The sequence below is a fragment of the Haemorhous mexicanus genome, chromosome 5, assembly GCF_027477595.1.
Source record: "Haemorhous mexicanus isolate bHaeMex1 chromosome 5, bHaeMex1.pri, whole genome shotgun sequence".
Lineage (NCBI taxonomy): Eukaryota > Metazoa > Chordata > Aves > Passeriformes > Fringillidae > Haemorhous > Haemorhous mexicanus.
The window spans coordinates 71960354-71979679 of record NC_082345.1 but is presented as its reverse complement, the minus strand read 5'-3'; the positions used below and the strand labels follow the sequence as shown (position 1 = coordinate 71979679).

Below are 19326 nucleotides of genomic sequence, written 5' to 3'. Positions count from 1 at the left end.
CTTTAAAGACCTTGTACCAAGAGATTGTTGGCCATTTTGTGCCCTCTAATGAAAAGCTGCTGAACTCCCAGTAGTGAGACTGTTTTACTGATAAGAAATAATAAACACCTGAGTCTGAACATGAACTGCCATCTCCAGTGCCTTCAGTCCACACCCAGAGAAACCAATGACTGGTACCCCCACAGAAATCTGAGTTGGTAGCCTGTTTTGCTGATTGATGCTGCAGCTAATTCTGCTTAAATTAAGGGGTTTATACCTGTGCTGATGCACAAATCTGCAGCAGATCTGCCTGAATGCAGTGTGGGGTCAGTGGGGAATGCAGGGAGGATGTTCCAGCATGGGTGAGGAGCAGCACAAGGGAATTGGGCTGCTGTTGCTACTGTCCTTGTCCTAATCAATTATTAGAATCAGAGAATTTGTTTAAAAGCAGAAGTAGGCTATGGGACATTGACTGTGACTGGTCTGGTAACTTCACAGCACTTGTCTTTGTGTAGGGCAGCAAAGCTGTCTGTCCCCTTCCTGCTGCCTCAAGAGAACATAATGAATATTAACCTCTATATTACACTGGAAAAAAGGTGAGGACAGCTGTCATTGTGCTTTTATCTTTTAGCTTCCTGACTATTTCCATATCTATATTGACAGACTCCAGCAAATTTATTTTTTTTCTTGTAACTTTTCACAGGTTCTCATTCAGCTTCCACCCAGCCTGGTGGTTCTGAGGGGATTTCAAGCATGTATGATCTTTATTGTCCTTGGCTGAAGAGGAAGGGCTGGGAAGTGTTTTGTTTCCTGCCCTCTCTCTGCTGTGGTCAGGGGATCTCTCAGATTGTCACTCATCTTCCTTCCCTTTTGGTTCAGCCTCACAGCTTTTTGTCTGGAGCCAAGCAGGGGCAGAGTGGGAGCTGGTGAGGGCAGAGCCTGCAGAAGGCAGGCACCATCCCAGTGGTGCTCTGCTCAGGATAGACCTGGGTCCCCTCTCCTGGCTCCTACAGAGTCTCAGTCACAGAATGGTGAGCACAGCTTGGATCCAATGGTGGATCCAGTGCCACCCCCTGCCATGGGCAGGGACAACTTCCACTATCCCAGGATGCTCCAAGCCCTGTCCAGCCTGGCCTTGGGCACTTCCAGGGATCCAGGGGCAGCCACATCTCCTCTGGGCACCCTGTGCCAGGGCCTGCCCACCCTCACAGGGAAGAATTTCTTCCCAAGATGTGCAATAGCATTGCTTCCTTGCACAAGGCAGCTTGCTTTGCACGTGGACACAGCTGAGAAGGGAAGCAGCATTAAAATATTCAATACTGCAGTTGGGAAGACTAATTCCTGATGCCTTCTGATATAGAGCAGCTACATTCCAATCTCATGTTCAAATTGAAGGGGGTTCTCCTCCACCTTGTGCAACTCCGTGTGCAGTGAACTCCATTTTTAATTTCTTTCAGGTGTTTTTATGGAATTTGATTTGATCAAACTGGAACTCAAATATCACTTTTTTTTTTGTCCTTGATGCATGCATAACTTCCCTTAAAGTAAATATGAAGGATGGACTGATCTGTCTGAGCCAGGGTAGCAAACCCACCTACAGCTGGTGGAAAACTGAGTGGACTGCAGTGACTGGAAACCCATTTTGAGAAGAACAGAGGAGATTTTAGCCTTTCTGCAGCTTGATCCAGCTGAGTCTGTGCATGCCATGGCTTGGCTCTCTGTAGCACTTGGAAGAGGGGAGGGAAGCTTTGCTGTTGCTGCTCAGTCTCCAGAGCCCTGCTGTGCTCACTGAGCACAAAGTGCTGCTTTATGGAGGGCTCCATCATCTCCTGGAGTCTTCAGAGATGTGGTGCTGCTCCTGTGGATTTAACATCCCCCCCTTACCCCAGGTCACAGCTACCAAACAACTCTGCTCCCTGTTAAAGCTCTGGTAATCTTGGCTGGATTTCTGGTTTAATTTGGAGACAGCCTGCTGCAGCTCTGCACAGTAAATGCCCTATTAAGCAGCTAATTATTTCTCTATAATACTAGCTTTTATCTTTAATACAACAGTTTTACTGTCTCTGATAATTACACAGTCTCAGATAACTCTCTTAAATCTAATGAGGCATGACAAGCTGTGTTCAACAAGGCACCACACCATTAACTTCTTACCTCTTACTTGTCATCTTATCACACTGAATTACTGTATTTCCAGCCTGAGTGGCTGTGGATACATAACATGTCACTTCTCATTAAGAAAATAATGAAAGTCACCCCTGGTGCTCCTGTGGTTGGGCTAGTGGTCAGCTGGCTGGCCTGGTGGCCTGAAGACCCCTCCAACAGCTTCTCTGCAGCATTGTGCTCTTTGCCCCCCATCAGCTGAGGGTTGCTTTAAACACTTCTGGCCTCTTGGTTGGTCCATGGCTCTGATGCTTGTGGGTAGGTGAAATGAAAATTGGCTTTTGAAAGATATCAGTGATGATAGGTCTTGTCTGAGCTGATGGAAGTCATTGCTGCAGGAATGTCTCATGGTGGGATTCAGCTGGGATGAGGGAAACTGGTGGTTTTTATTCTGGACAGGGGTAGGACAAGCTGCTGCAGCAGGGTCTGGTGTGGCTTGACTGGTGCCTTGTTACTCATCACTGGCAGTAATGGATCAGGTTGTAGCAGTGCTGGTTTTATGTGGATTTGAGACTGGCACCAAATCCCTGCAGGTGCCTGACTAAATCCTGGGATTAGGGGAGATCACAGGGTTGGAGAATGGTTTGGAAGGGACCTTATAGACCATCTTGTTACACCCCCTGACATGTGCAGGGACACCTCCCATTGTCCCAGGTGGCTCCAATCCCTGTCCAGCCTGGCCTTGGACACTTCCAGGGATGGGGCAGCCACAGCTTCTCTGGGCAACTTTTTCCAGTGCCTCCCCATCCTCACAGTAAAGAATGTCTCCCTAATCTCTCACCTAAATATCTCTTCTTTTAGCTGTAAATGTTCCTCATAGTCCTTTTACCCTTGTCTTTTTATCTGTTGCCCTGTCACCTTGCCAGTAAAAGCAGTACAAAGCTGCACTTTTGAAATGTCAAGGCACCTGTCAGGGAAGTCCCTGCATCCTTCCATGTTGGATCAGGAAGGCATTTCCCAGGGGAAGGAGCCCAGGCTGCCCTTTGGGGGTATTGTATTTGTGGGGACCCTCGTGGCAGGAAGGAATGATGAATCTGACTCCGTGTTCTCAGAAGGCTGATTTATTATTTTATGATACTGTATTATATTAAAGAATACTAAATTAAAGAATACAGAGGATACAGACAGAAGGCTAAAAAGATAAAAATGAAAACTTGTGACTGCTTCCAGAGTCCTGACACAGCTGGCTGTGATTGGTCATTAAGTCAACAATTCACATGAAACCAATCAAACAATCACATGTTGGATAAACAATCTCCAACCACATTCCAAAGCAGCAAACACAGGAGAAGCAAATAAGATTGTTATTATTTTCATTTTGCTCTGAGGCTTCTCAGCTTCCCAGGAGAAGAAATCCTGACAAAGGGATTTTTCAGAGAATATGACAGTGACACCTCTGGTTGCTTTGCTCCAGGCCTGAGAACAGAAAAATGGAATCATTGTGGCTGGAAAAGCCATCCAGGATCATCAAGTGCAACCATTAACCCAGCACTGCCAAGCCCACCCCTGACCTGTGTCCCTAAACACAACATCTGTGTCTTCTGGGCACTTCCAGGACAGTGATGCCACCACTGCCCTGGGGAGGTCCTTTGGCTTTGCTCATCTTTAAACTTGCAAATTCTGAGGGACCTGTGTCACTGTCATATTTTCTGAAAAATCCTCTTTGCCCAGGACTCTTCTCCTGGGAAGCTGAGAAGCCTCAGAGAAAAAGGAAAACAGTATTATCTCATTTGCTTCTCCTGTGTTTTGATGCTTTGGAATGTGGTTGGAGATTGCTTATCCAACAGGTGATTGTTTCATTGGTTTAATGTGAATTGTTTAAACTTAATGACCAATCAGGGCCAAGCTGTGTCAGGACTCTGGAGAGAGAAATGAGATTCATTATTGTCTTTTAGCCTTCTGTAAGTATCCTTTCTCTATTCTTTAGTATAGAAATAATATAATATAATGTAATGTAATGTAATGTAATATAATGTAATGTAATATAATGTAATGTAATATAATAGAATGTAATATAATAGAATGTAATATAATATAATATATGTAATGTAATATAATATAATATATGTAATGTAATATAATATAATATATGTAATGCAATGTAATGCAATATAATATAATATAATGCAATATAATATAATATAATGCAATATAATATAATATAATATAATATAATATAATATAATATAATATAATATAATATAATATAATATAATATAATATAATATAATAAATATAATATGCCTTCTAAGAACATGAAGTCAGATTCATTCTTTCCTGCCACAAAGAACCCCAGAAAGTGCCACAGCCCTGCAGGATTTTTGGACAGCTTTTGCAGTGCAGGTAGGTGCAGGCTGCACACCTGGAGGGTTCATCTGGGTAATGGAACCTCTCTGATTCTCTTTGCAGTAAAACGATTTAAGGAGCCAAAGGCAGAGAGGCGACCCTGGAGGATATGGTGAGATTTTTTTCATTTGAAACTTGAAAAAACTGTGTTTATCATATTTTTTTTCTCTTCTACTAACAATCTTCTTGGCCCCCTGTGTATCCTGTATGACATTTAATTGTTAAATGAAATGTGCTGCTGCCTCCCAAGGAAATCTCCATGAAGTAGCTGGTGTTCCCTAGAAATAAAATTCCCTGCTTAACTCCTTTAGAAAATCTTGGTTTTTCCTTCAGGTTTTATGATACCTCCAAGCAAGCCATAGGTGCCCTCTTCATCCACTTTGCCAATGTTTTTCTGTCTGATCTCACTGAGGAGGACCCTTGTTCTCTGTAAGTACACAAAGCACTTGCCTTCAAGCCCTACATCTGTCAAAGGGAGAATTGTGTTGGGAAGGGTCATGAACAGTGGGAATGGATCCATCTGAAGCACTACATGGGGATAAACCCTGCTGAGCTTGTTTTTGTGGTCTCTGTTGTCTTCTTTGCTGGTCCTGTTTGGGGATTTCTAAACCAAACTTCAGACTAAATGTAGAAGTGACGCCTTCACTTCAGACACTTGGCAGATAAAAATTTAGTTTCAGCATTAACCTCATCTCATTTTGAGAAACTCCTTTAGGCTTCAAAATTCTCCTTAAAACCTTCTGACCAGTCCCCTTTTTTTATATCAAAGTTCTGCACCTTGATATGTTTCTCTAAGCAGACACAAGTTTGGCTGGGGCTGCACATAACCTCTCAAATGATGTATTGTTGTTTTTTTTAAAACAGACAGTGTTTAAAAATAAACCCTTTCATGCTTGTGCTATGCCCTTTGGGTGTGTTGTTTATTTTTCATGTGTGCTTTATGTTTCCCTGCACTGCCTGACTTGTCATCCTGAAGCAGGCAGCTTAAAACCCTCCAGCCCTGTCCCTGGGCTTTGAGGCTCACACTCTGTGTCCTGCCCAGAACAAACCACCAGAGCTCCATGTCTCTATGGAATGCTCTGATTTTCAGCAGCTGGAAACTGTAAAAAGCCAGTCTGAGTTTCTGGATGTAGAAAAACTTAATGTTAGGCTTTCAAAGTGGATATCAAAAGCAGATTGTTGTTTTCAATTTCTTGGTTCAGAGGCAAAGTTCTGGAAAAGGAAATGTTCACTGCTGTAGCTTTGTGCTTGGCATTTTCTTCATCCTGTAGAAATCTGGCAGAAAATATTGCAATAATGGAAAACTGTATAAAAAACCACATTAGTCTGTGTGATTTTTTTTTTTTTCTTTTTGGACTTCATTAAAATACCAAGCCCTGGATTAGAGCTTGGACCCTGCAATCCCCAGAAGGTCCCTGCAGGTCTCCTGCCCCTGGCACTCTGCCCAGGGACACTTCACCATCCAGAGCTGCAGAACTCAAATCCATTGAGCCAAAATCTCCTGGCAGGGATGGGTTCAGCTCCTGGATCTGCAGTGGGACCTGAACTTGAGGTTTTTGGGACCTCAGGATTCTTGCTGCTGAGCCAGGACCCATCACCTCTCCCAAAACCTGCCTCTCAGTCTGTCTCTGTTTTTGGGAGCCTCTTGCAGCTGCTCAGAAAAATGGACTTTGTGCCTCTTCTGCTGCCAGTGTGTAGAGCAACTGTGGTGCCCAAAAAGCTGCCATTTTCTTGTGTAAAATTCTGGGAACAGTTTGGTTCTGTTTCCTCTGAAAGTTGAAATTTCATTTTTTTAATTAGAAAAAAAAGTAAGAAGTCTCCTTTTTGGGGGGTAACTTTTAAAAGGTATTTATTGCTAAGTGAATAAATAAGCTGTGCCAGAGAGTTGGTGGAGCCTGTCCCTTCTCTCCTGAACAAGCTTTTAAACTGAGAAATTGCTGGTAAGGCCTATGAAAATGCAATCAAAGAGAAAGGAAGCGAGTTTGGATTGTTAAGCAGGTTTATTTAAAATCTTGGGGTTTTTAAATTCATTTCCATTATGAAATTAAAGATTTTGAATAATACTTCAGACCATAGAAGCTGAAACCTGCATTTTCCTCTGCTCTTAGCTACCTTATTAATTTCATCCTGGATGCCACGCTGGGGATGCTGCTGATCTGGCTGGGTGTGAAAGTTGTCTCCTGGATTGTTCAGCACAAGAAATACACATACCTGGTCTTTGGGGAGTATGGTAGGTGCCACCTGCTCTGCCCAGAGGGGGTTGGTGTGCTCCCACCTGGGAATGGGGACAGAAATGGCAGGAGCTGCAGTCTGGGGCTGAAATGGGAGCAGCTGTTCTCCCTTCCTCAGGGTGGGTTAAATGCTGGAACCACTGGAGTGCAGCAGGGTGGTGAGGAAAAGCTGAACATTTCCTTGCATGTAGAATATACCCCAGCACATCTGTGTGGTACATTAAGGTGTGTAAGGTTCTTTTTTGGGGTTCTTCTGTGGGTTTTTCCCTATCACCTCCATTCAGAATGTGGAGTTGTTCTTGCATTTGCCTTGAGCTGTGGTGGGGATCAGCCAGGCACAGTGTGACCCCAAAAGTTGAGTTCTCAAGTGTTGCCTCTTTCTCTTTAAATTCCTGCCTTGAGGTGGAGAAAACATTTCCAAAAAGCTGCTCTCAGCCAGCCCCACTAGAGGGTAGCAGTTCCCTTCCAAAAGAGCAGAGCCAGCTTGCTGGAGAAGCTGCAGGAAAGGGGAAAATTAATGCTTTGCTTATTTTACATTGCATCTAATGTACAGATGAATTCTGGCCTAGTTCAGAAAATACATCTTCATAAAAAATTCAGTCTTGCCATTAAGATGGTAATCATGAAGCCTTTTCTGAGGTTAGTCTGGTTTCTTTGTGTTTTTAGTGGCTGGTCTGGCACCTGAGCTGGTGAAACTTGGAGCCAAGTGGGATCAGTTTGGAGACCTCAGTGCCCTGTGAATTTCCTCAGGCTCTGCAGATGGGTCATGGCAGAGGGTGAAGGGCCTGGCAGGGTTTGTGAGGCAGCAAAAACAGCCACAGACTGGGAATGAGATGATGTGGGCAGGGCTGGCTCTCCTCAAGCCTGAGAGGGGCTTTCAGGGCTGATCTCCAGAGCAGATTCAGCATCAGCATCCTGACTCAGGCATTGGGTGGGGGCAATACCTTTTGTATTTTCCCTAATAGCTCCTCCCTTATAATAGATCCCTAACTTAGATGAGACAACAGAAGAATGCAGATCTTCTTAGTTCAGGACCTGGAGTTTTTCCTCTTTGGAGCAACAGGGACTTGAAGCCCAACCACCTCAGGACACAGCTTCAGCTTCATGTGCCACGTCTGCAGTTGAGCAGAAGCAAAAAACATGAAAAGTCTGTTGGCAGGGCAGGGATGAACTTCTGTTGAGCTGTAGCTGGCCCCTCATTAGGGCTGGCTTAGACCACAGAAACAGCTCACTCCTTTGAGAAAATCTTGCTTTCATGAGTGAAAAACAAGTTTGTGCTGTTGCTTGAATTTGGTTCTTGGATTGGGGGTTAAATATCTCATCCATCAAGTACAGTTTTTGGTGCAGGTCTCTGGCCAGAGTGACCCCAGTGGAAAATACAGGTGGGAGCCAAGTGACATGTCCAAGGCAATCCTGGGGCAGGGCTGGGGAAGGCAAACACTCCTGCCCTCATCTCTGGTGTTAAGTAACTTCCAAAACAGTTGTGAAGACGCTTGTAAACTTTGTACAGTTTGATGCAGGCTCCAGGAACATGATTCATTTCTGGGCTAATTGCTGTACCAGACTTCTGCTCCTCAGGAGAATTGAGGGAAGCAACATAAGTCCTGCAGAGGAGAAAACCAGGGGAGCACAAAATCCATGTTGCAGACAGCAGTCAGTGCCATTGCTGCAGCCATCAGAACAGAAGGGTTGTGGTTTTGTCCAGGAGAGCCAGTACCCATGTCCCTGCATCAACCTGGAGGGGGAAAAAAATGAATCTGTCACAGCTGTGTCCTTCCAGCAGCCCTGCAGCTGATGCAAAGCCCTGCAGTTGTCCTTTGGTGTGGGCTGCAGCAGTTCCTCCTGCTCTGTGGTTGCTTCTCCTGCCTCCACAGCCCTGGCTGGCTCCCCTGTGCAGCTGCAAGAGCTGCATTAATGGGGAAGTAAAGTAAAGGGGAGGGAAAGCACTTAAATCTATGCTGCTATTTTAAGCATCCAGCTGTCCAGAATTGTTTAGAAAAATCAATTTCCATATTTCCAAAAACCCAGGAACAGGCATTCTGAGATCAGCCTCTCTTGTGCCTGAGCTCATGGCCAAACAGTGCTGCAGCCAGGCATGACCTGTTTTACAGCTAGTGAGGAATCAAAGGCTCATGTTTGCTTGTGTTCCTCCATCTTTTGCTCAGGAGCTCTTGGTTACTCTCTGAACTGCCTCTAAGCACAGGAAACTGCATCTTGGAAAGTGCTGTCTCTTCTCAGGATGCCTGGCTCCTGAGATCAAAGATTGGGAAGTGTGTTCTTGGCACAGCTGGGCTTTGGGGAATGAGGGTTGCCTTACACCTACTCAGAGCTAACAAGCTCCTACCCCTGGAGGTGTTGAAGGCCAGGTTGGATGGAACCCTGAGAAACTCCCATGGCAGGGGGTTTGGAACTAGGTGATATTTTTAATGTCCATTCCAACCCAAACCATTCTGTGATGCTTCTGTGAAATTCCACAAATGCACCATTGCTGTAGCAGGTCATGGTTACAGGAGCTGTCCCTGTAGGGAACCATCCCAAGGAGGAGAACAAAGCAGAGTTAAAGCTTCAAAAGATGTAGGAGATGGATGCCCAAGTTCTTGGGGATGCTGTTGGGCTGGGACAGACTGAGCAGGGGATGTGCTGGCTCCAGTCAGGGTGTGCAGATCAAGCCTGACTGAGCTTTGTGCCTCATCTCCAAACTGGTCCAGCTCTCTTCTCCCTCCCCATGGCAATGAGCAGCTCCCTAGAGAACACCTTTGTATGGCTGCAGTGCCCTGACATTTTAATTGTGTTCAGTAATTCTCCAGCATTACTTTAGAAATATCCCAGTATTTCTCTTAAGTAAGCAAATGCAATGAATTTGCATTGAGAGAGAGATTTCCTGCAAGTCAATTTTTCTAGAGGAGCATTAGGAAATGAGAGGGAGGAAAAGTGTTCTCAGTGGAAAATGTCCCTCTGGATGCCCATCTGGATGTTGACTTGTGGCTGTGGTCACTGCCTATCTAAGCCTGATGCTTTGTGCTTCTTTAGTGTCTGGAAATGGAAAGGCATCTTGCTTGGAGGGCTTCAAAGTCTGTTTAGTGGCCTGTTGAACTCTGCTGGTCAAATTTAGTTCTAGGAGAATATGCTCTGTGCCAGCTGCTGAGTTTAACTGAGGACCTGTGTAGGCTGCTTCTGGCCCCGTGGTGATGTTGTACAAAATTTCCATAACAAATATTCCCACGTCCTGGAGCAGCCAAGGGAGCTGGCTGCTAATGCTTGAGGAAATACTGCTGGAAATAGCTCTAACCTGAGGGGCTGTCCTGGCCTGCTGGGCCAGGGGGAAAAGTGAGGAGAGGGATGAGGGTCCTGCTCAGGGACTGAGTGTGTGGTTGGGTGCCTTGCTCTGAGCAGGGGTGCAGCCTCTGGATTTGGATGACAGCAACACTGTTCCCTGCAGTTTGAATATCCACAGGGACCAAAGATCCAGAGCAGGGACAGATTCCAAATGTGCACTCACTTTTCTCTGCTTCAGCAACGTGACAGGGTGTCCAGGGGAGCTGGGAATGCCCCATCCCTGGAAGTGTTCAAGGCCAGGTTGGATGGGTTTTGAACAGCCTGGTCTGGTGGGAGGTGTCCCTGCTCATGGGGTCCCTTCCAACCCACACCATTCTATGGTTCAGTCATTTTAGTTCAGGTGCAGAAAATGCCAGAGAGGGTCTGGGGTGTCCACTGGACCCATCTGGCTTCTGATGCATCGCATTCCCATCTCTAAAAGGCTGGGTTTGCCCTCCATCTGAGCATTTCACACAATTCAGAATTTACTGCTATTTCCTACCCTCTGTACTTGGCACTGATAATTGGATCCCTTGGTTTTGGAGGTACCATTTGTGTGTCTGGTAAGAAGCTTTTATTGACTTTTTCTACCCCCACCCTGTCACCCAGTACAACTTCCACTGCTTTCAAATACTTGCCTCTCCTCAAAGCCCCTGAACCCTCCACTTTGGCTGTGAATGAGCTTTTTTCCTACCTGCTCTGTGCACAGCAGTCCCCAGAAGAGTGTAAATAAAGCTGTCTGGCAGTAACATGTGGGCTGTGCTGACAGCTTGGTGCATTAGGCAGCCTGGATTAAAACTAATCCTGTTGGGTGCTAACAGCTCCAACACCTCAGGCACTGCTGCTCTGCTCCCCAGCACCAGTGGAGTATAAAACCCATTTCTGTGAGGTTGCCACAGGCTCCAGGGGTTCTTGGGCTGCTCCAAGAAGTTTTGCTGGTGGTGGGGAGCACTAGGAATGCTGCTGGAGGAGAGCAGTCATCATTCAGTGGGTGCATACCAGGAGGATACTAATTTCTATGAGGATGGGAGATGGCTCAGGAAGGTTTTAGCAGAGGCTGTTCTCTATGCTGGTGGAAGGCTCAATGTGGTAGAGCTGAGATGTCCTGGGTTACCTCCCAGCTAGAACCAGGGACAAGAACCTGGAAGGGTTCAGAGGGAGTGTGATACATACAATCACCCAGCAGGTGTGATGTGGAGGCTGCAAAGGTCATTCAGGCCAATTCCCAACCCTGCTGTGTCCAGGGTTTTCCTTTCCTGGTAGGAAAGAGGAGGACATCTATTTTATTTTATTTTTTTTTAGCCTCCAAGTAGCAGATTCATTTTTTGCTGGCTGGCAGCACAGTGTGGCTGAAAATCTTGTGGGCTCCTCTTGAGATTTCTGCATAGAAACCCTTCCTGTAAGAAGAATCCTTTCCCACCCACAGACCAGGGCAGCTCTTGATCCACCAAAGGCATCAGGCTGAATCTGAGGATGCCTCTGACCAGCTTTCTGTAGGAAAGGAGCCCTTACATGAGCTCAGCTCCAGTCTTCCAGCCTTTCCCTACTGTGGAAGGAGATGGGGCAAATCTGTCATATGGGCTTGTCACACCAAGGGCTTCCCTGATGAGGTGCCAGGAAATGTTGGTTGGAATGTTCCTGGTGTTGGTCAGAGTTAGGTGAATTAGAGGTGTTAGGTGGTGGATTAGTGGATGAGGGACACTGGGATGGATCAGTGGGCCTTGGATGACTCCACACCTGCTGAGGTGAGAAGCAGACAGCTGCATTCCTTGGTGAAGTGGAAATGAGCTGCTGTCTCTAAGTCACCTTGCAGCCCTTAAGGCCATGCTGCTGTTTTGTTTTCACCTCTGTCTTGAATCATTTGGTACAGAGCAGCCTCCTGTCCTTGGGAGGTCAGGATGCAGTAAAAAATAACAGTGGAAACAGCCTCTGAGCTCCCTGCTGGGTGTGAAAGTCCTGAGTACCCAGGCAAGTCCATGCCTAGGGGGGTTAGGTAGCAGGTTGTCTTTCCTAGGTCTGTGTGAGGTTGCCACAGGCTCCAGGGGTTCCTGGGCTGCTCCAAGGAAGTTTTGCTGGTGGTGGGGAGCACTAGGAATGCTGCTGGAGGAGAGCAGTCATCATTCAGTGGGTGCATCCTTCGGAGTGAAGGAGAATATTAATTTCTCTTTTCTCAGGTGAGCCAAAACCTGCCCCAGGCTGTGCACAGAATGCAGAGCACAGAGCCATGGTTGTGCTGGGGAGTGGTAGTGACCTCTCCCTGCAAGGGGGCAGGTGTTTGGGAGAGATCTCAGTCCTGCTGCTGCTTTTTGGGCGAGCTGAGATGACAGAGGGAAGTGCTGTCACAGAGAGCCAATTCACAAAGGGTGCCATGGCTTCAGTCCTGTCCCTCCACGGGGGACAGAGCACAGCTGACAACACACAGCAGAAGGGAAAGAGTTCACATGCAGGAAGGATACAACAGATGTGTTTGTTTTCCTGTTTTGTTTGTACTCAGAGCTCTGATGGGTGCTGATAAATGTGGGGGTTTCTGGGAGAATGGTTTGTTTTGGGGTATGGGGCAAAAATGTTCACTAGACCCAATGTCTGTGCCAAAGACAGCCAGGCATCCTAATCTATTGGGAGAGGCTTTTAGGAGGATCAAAGCCCCTCTGACACCAGCCTGTGCTGCCAGCTGCCTCCAACAGTGCTCCCATCTCCTCACAGACCACCCATTAAGCTGTTGCCTGCCAGAGAGCAGAGATTCCTCTCTCCAAAATCTCCACAGGCTCTGCTGGGTGTGCTTCCACATAACCTTCCTGGCTCCCTGTTCCTGCTTTCCCTCCATGCAGTTCCTGCTGGTTTGGCTCTCTCTGCTTGCTCTTCTCACCCCTGCACCCTCAGCTTCCCTCCTTCCCTCTCCTCTTCTTTGCTTCCTTCTCAGTCATGGCTTGAGCAATTAAGAATTTAGGGCACAAGGGGATCCTGCCTTGGACACTACCAGGATGCCTCTGCTTTTGAGCTGTAACTTTTCCTTGAGGCAGGTGTTTTGGTATGTTGCTAACAAATGACAGAATAAGGACAAATGTGCCTAAAAACCCATTTTGCACTTGCTGGGAAGCTGATCCCCACAGAGCTGGGGCTGGTTGGACACCAGCTCTTACCAAATCCCAGCATGTGCTGCTGGTTTTTGTGGCCAGAGGTTTGTACTGGTGTGGATAAATGTTCCTTTGCAGACTGATGGTGTTGTCTCCCCCTGCCACATCTCAGAATTATGCTGAAAAGTGGGGAAAAGTGGTCAAAAGTGAAGCAAGGCTCCCAGGCTGCTGCCATCTGACCACATTGAGTGTTGGCATCTGTCTGTGCCAACTGCACAGGCTCCCTTGCATGGATGGAATTCCAAATTCCGGGCAGATTATGCTGGGAACAAGTGTTGCCAGGGGTTATCTTTGTCTTGAAGTGGTAAGAGGAAATGCTGCAGCTTTCCTGAGCCAGACAGAGTAGCTCAGTTTTGCAGACCTGAGATATTCTGGTGAGCCAGGGGAGGTGATAACCAGCTGGCAGGGTGCTCACAGAGGGCTGAAGCAAGCACGTGTAATAGATACAGAACCATTATTGTTGTTAACAATACAAATATGCTTTTCCTCATTTCTTGGTGAGTGCCCTGTTGGAAACATTCATATTTAATTAGCATTGATTGTTTTTGAGTGAATTGCTTTAAAAGCTGGGGTGATGGAGCCCCTGTCTCTTGCTCAGACAGTATCACATAACCAGCCCTTCACTTCATCAGCACAATGAAATAATTCTGTTCAGGCCTCAGAAGTTAGGCTGCTTGTAGTAAAAATGGTGATTTGAAATTTTCAAACTGTTTCTGGTACCTCTGTGGGTAAGTCTTGGCAGGGAGCACATTGCAGATTACATTTTTAATGATTTACTTGCATTTACTTTATTTTATAGAAGAGTGTGCAGGTACTGACTGGTCCTTGTAGAGAGGAGGGTCAGTATCAAGCATGAGGCAACTTTTCTGCAAGCCTGTCTCCTCCTGTGCTCTGTCCCAGATTTAATATTCTGTTTTTCCAGGTGACCCTCCACAAGCTGCTGCCTGGATTGGCCAGTGTATCCTCTATTTGCTGATAATGGTTTTTGAGAAGACTGTGATTAGCCTTGTCCTGCTTATCCCTGGCTGGACAAAGGTAAGCAGTATTTTTCTAGCTGTAGCTGTTGTGGTTTCTTTTTGCTTTGCCTGATTCATGGTTCCCATTACTGAAGGCCTTTAATCCTCACACTTATTGACATTACTCTGTAATCATTAGCTATTACTTAGATTTTGGGAAACATGACTTTCATAATGGTTTGGCTTCTGGTGCATTCTCTTGCTAGTCAAAAGCTAATGGAATAAGATGATGCTTTAATTTTCTTCCCCATTCTTGGAAGGCTAAAATGGGCTGGGCTGGCAGCTGAGTTCCTTCAGTTCTGCCAGAGGATTTCTGTGTTCTTCTGTCACGTCAGTCCATGTTGGTGTTTCATGATCCTGTGCTTAAACTGGGGGAATTAGAGATTCATTTGAGAAGTGCTGTATGAGTAGTGTGTTGTCTTTTCCTGCTCAGCTGCTTCTGTATGCCAGCAATGTTAATTGTGTTGATCAGAAGTTTATCTTTAAAAAAATAAAAATAATAATAACCTGTGGGGCTTTTAGCCACTTGCCTGTTGGCAGGTAGATGTGATGGGTGTAAAAACCTAATTCTGAAAGTCAGGGGTAGCTCCACCTTGGAGTCCTCTTCCAGCAGGCTCTGAGGTGCCAGGCACTGTGAGTAACTTGACTGAGGAGGTATCTCCAGCAGTCTGGGAGCACTTATCTCTTCAAGGGCTGTCCTTCAAACCCAGTAGCCCACAGTGCTCACACTTGGATGTGAACTTCTCCAGCAGCCCCAACCCAGATCCAGAGAAGCTGCTGGACTCCAACCCATGATTACTGCTCGTGGCTGGTGTCCTTCTTCTGCAGATGAGCTCCAGGGAGCCAAGGGAAGTCCCACCAGTTGTTGTCATGGATAGTTACACTGAAAAACTTGTTTCTGAACAAAATCATGTGCTTGGCAGCTGGGCTAAGGGAATATCCTGAGTAATCTTTTAAGAGCTGGGTTGAAGCACAGGCTGCAGAGCTCTGGCTGCTCATGTAAGAAGACAAGCAGTTTTCATCAAAGATCTTGCAACAGAGCTGTTCAAATAATGCTATAAAGTGTTCTAAATAACGTTCTAAATAATGTTCAGTGTTTCCTCCTCTGCAGCTTCAGCAGATCCTCCTGGGTTACATCCCAAACCCTCAGCTGGAGCTCGTCCTGGTGATGTTTGTTGTGCCTTTCATCGTCAATGTGAGTGGTGCCTCTGCAAGTGCTGGGGGGGCTGGTTGGAGATTACAGTGCACCCTCATGGGAGTGCACAGGGACTGGCTGGGGGCAGCCTCAGAGTGCCTGGGACAGGGTGGAGGGGTGTGTAAATAAAGCTGTGGGTCACAAATCTGTCGCTGCCTCAGTCTCTGTTCCCAATTGCCTTCCCTTTCTCTGAGCTGCTGTGGGGCTGACTCTTCACCTCTTGGAATAAAGGTGGGTCTTGTTAGGTGAGAGCTCATCTCAACAGCATGGGGATGCCCAAAACCCTTTAATGTCCTACAGGATGGCTTGTGACCCTGACAATCCAGTCATTTGGCTGGATGTCAGATTGTATTACAGCAAGATAAGGTGCTCAGGGTTACCCAGAACTGTTGTTCTTCTCAAAACTAGTTTGTCAAAACCTCTTGAAAGCTCAGCTCTTTCCTTTCCTGTTCCCCTGATTCTGGGTAATCCTTGAGCTGTTGCCCAGTTCCTGCTAAGGTGGGAAGTGGGAACAACATGTTACCTGGACAAGCAGGGAGTTGAGCTTTCAGCTCATCCCAGGCACATTTCAATGGATGCAGCACTGGCAAAGCTGGATGGATCTGCCTCTCTCCACCATCCCAGGCTGCCTTTCCACATTGGAAAGCAGATTCTGGTCCTCAAAGAACTGACCAGGCACTGGTTCAGGCAGAGGAGCTTTGGGTGGAGCTTGGTTCAGGAGTTACGTTCTGGTGGAAACTCAGCCTATTGTGGTTTTATTTAATCTGGGAACAATAGGACTTGTGTAAGAAGGGACTTAAGGAATTGGGCTCATCCAATCCCCATGGACACAACTGATACAGGGCTGATTTGGATCTGAGGTTGATCAAGGCTGGATGTCTGGAGAACCCAAGAGGAGAAGAGATATCTGTGATTGACTGACTGCATTTTGGTCTCTGCAATCTGTTGATGTTAGTTCTTTCTCCCCAAGGCCATTATGTTCTGGGTTGTGGACAGCTTGATCATGAAGAAATACAAGCAGAAGGATGCCCTAGACATCAATGGATCCACAGAAACCCCTCGGGCCAGGAGGACTGAGGAATCTCAGGTAAGACCAGGGATGCAAACTTGTGTTTCAGACCAAGATGCAAATTTGTGGGATGGTCTGTGTGTTTTACCACAGCCCTGTAACAGAACATCACACTGCCTGCACCTGGGGTGGTGCTTCATGGATGTGGGTGATCACCCTGCAAAGTCAAACTCACTCTAACCATGAGCAGTGTCACAGCCCAGGAAATGTTGCTGAAATACTGCCCTGGATGATGACAATGTCTTGGGGGGATGAGCTGGCTTCTGCACTGATCTGTGTGTGCAGGCTAAAACTGTCCCTCTGAGCTTTGCTATGTTTAATTGTAATTAATTTTGGCTGGGAAGAGCTTACTTTCCTCTCTGTAATTGTTAGCATCCCCTTTAGAGGACAAGGCTTAGCTGAGAATCCTGTTTTTGTCAGCATTTGTTATTTGTTCAGCCAGATTATTGTCCCTTAGCTGGAGGAGGCTGTGTTTTGGGTAGTCTGAGCCTGACAGCTGAAAGTTGTGGTGGGGGAGGAAATGCTGCAGCTCCAGCAGACTTTGTTCTTCTTCATAATGTGGGGTTTGTTGGGTAGGTGGTGTCTGCTTCTCACTGACCTCTGGGCAGAGTCCACACTCTTGGTCTCTGGGAGGAATTCCCTTCCTTCTCCTGGCACCCAGGCCTGGTTCCAGTGTGTTCTGTGTCCAGCTGCTGATATCCTGCAGCCCACTGGTGAGACTTACCAAGAGAAGATAATTTCTGGCAATCACAGCCTGGCTCCTGCAGGAGCTCCTGCTGAGGAATTTAGGATGAACAGAAATAGCTCTTGCTCTCTGAGGGTTCTTTCATGAGGAGGAACTCAGCTCTTGTGCTGACAGATGGGCTGGCCCATCACTGGTGACACTGCAGCACACACAGAGGTGGCAGTGCTTTAACAGGGCATGTTTGGTACAGCAGCCAAGGCTCCAGGGGTGCAGTGACAGAGGAGTCCTGGCTCAGACAGGGAGGGCAGGCAGGTGGGAGCAGCTGTTGGGACAAGAGGGTCACTGCTGCTGGCCCTGCCTCTGGATGAGCAGCTCTGGGAGGTCACTGGTGGCCAAGCCCTGCCCTGCTCCCTGGATGTGCTCCTGAAGGCCCAAGCTCTGTCAGAATCACACCAGCTCAGGAGCAGAGCTGAGGAGGTGACATCTCTGTTTGGGACAAGGACCTCCTTCACAGCTTCTGGACCAAACCTGGCAGCAACCAGGCTCACAGAGGGTGGCTGCTGTGGATGTGTCACAGATGGTGTCACAGGTACTGCTGCTCCATGGAGGTGGAGCTGCACCTGTGCCTTGGTCCACTGGAACACTGCAAGTGTTTGGTGAGCTCTCTGGGACAGCATCAAGGGCTGTGAGGATCAAGCCTGAATGTATTCTCCCTTGTGAGGGAGGGAAGTGTTGTGATGCCCACTTCAGAGCTGAAAAAATTTGGAATTTACAGTCCATGACCTGCCTTTGCTCTTGGGGCAGCAGGAGCACAAACTGTTTTCCCAGGTCCTGTTCTACTGTATTAAAGTCTGTGGTTAAACTCTGATTTCACTGTGGGAGTAGAAGCCTAGGGTCTGTTCTTACCTCCTACCAAGGGTCTAGAGACTAAAGAACATCAATGACCTTTAATTTTCCACTGAAATTACTTATTCCCAACTTCTTGTTAACTGGTGAGTGGCTCTTTCAGTCACCTGGTAATGTGAGCCTGTCCAGCAGCATAAAACACACACAGCCTTAGCTTCAAAGCTTGATTTATCTTGGCCAAATGAAAGCTTCACTGCAGTGTTCACTGTAAAATATTTATTGTGAAATGGATAGCTGGAAGGAACAATACCTGCTAATTTCCAGATGCTGAGAAAGCCTCTTCTGGCAGGTCAACAGACAGGAGATTTCATGTAGTAGAAAGAATTCCCACAACCTGCCACTTTCTGTCAAAGGTTTCTCTCAAGTACCTGGCTGCTTTTCTGGGCAGACTTCAGGAAAAATTCCACAATGTGCAGGTCATCTGTTCATCCTGAAACCCTGTGATCCATCACTGCAGTACCAAGGGGACTGCTTTCTCCTCAGAGCTGTCTGCAGGGATTGTCCTTCATGCTCAGGCATGTTCCTGTGCCTCTGGCCAGCAAATATTTTGGGTAGAAAAGGAAGTTTATGAAGAAATACAGAAGTGGGTGACCTGTTTTCCAACTCTTTCTTGGCACTGGGCCTTGAGGAATAGCCTTAAGCTCCTGCTTCAGGTGTCAGCCTCTTAAGCTGTGAACTCCAGATCATGTTGACTGGCTGAGCCCTACAGCTGGATTGACTGGAATTTAGGCTCAAAAGCAGTAAATGATCATTTGCTGGGCTTGTTGCTGCTAATCACCTGTTCAGATGGGGGAATTTCATGTTTCCCTGCTGCCCAGGGGAGGAGGAAGGGGGGCTGAGCAGAGCTGATGTGTCCCCCAGGTTTATCAGGGTTCATCGGGGCTGCAGGCGCCACCAGCTCCCAGCTCCCTGCTGGCTTGAATTTCAGCCCTCTGCCTCTCACCAATGGGGTGTCATTATTGTCACATGAACCAGCAGTTTGTGATTGGAGAAGGAGGGGCAGAGATAGCCAGGAGAATGGGAAGAGTAGGCTGGAGTTAACCTGTTACAAGCCCACGCTCTGTGCTTTCTCCAGGGGCAGCAGGAAAGCTCAGCTCTGTCCTTGGCTTGGTAGGACAGCTGGGCAGCAAGCAGAAACCCAGCAGCAGCAATCCTGGAGGAGGATTGTAGCCTCCTGGAGGAGGATTGTAGCCTCCTGGAGGAGGATTGTAGCCAGGTGGGGATCAGTCTCTTCTCCCAGGTAACAAGAACAGAATAAAAGGGAATGGCCCCAAGTTGCACCACAGG

The 19326-nt window shown here is 47.0% G+C and overlaps 1 protein-coding gene across 1 annotated transcript in view; it reads left to right on the top strand.

Annotated features, from left to right (window-relative positions):
- The window catches only part of LOC132327881 (store-operated calcium entry regulator STIMATE-like), a 32392-nt gene that overhangs the window by 9075 nt on the left and 3991 nt on the right, over positions 1-19326 (top strand). Inside the window, exons 2-7 of the mRNA XM_059847543.1 lie at positions 4552-4600; positions 4822-4917; positions 6597-6718; positions 14091-14203; positions 15296-15379; positions 16350-16466. Of these exons, the coding sequence (XP_059703526.1) occupies positions 4552-4600; positions 4822-4917; positions 6597-6718; positions 14091-14203; positions 15296-15379; positions 16350-16466 (581 nt within the window). The remainder of the gene's footprint in view (positions 1-4551; positions 4601-4821; positions 4918-6596; positions 6719-14090; positions 14204-15295; positions 15380-16349; positions 16467-19326) is intronic.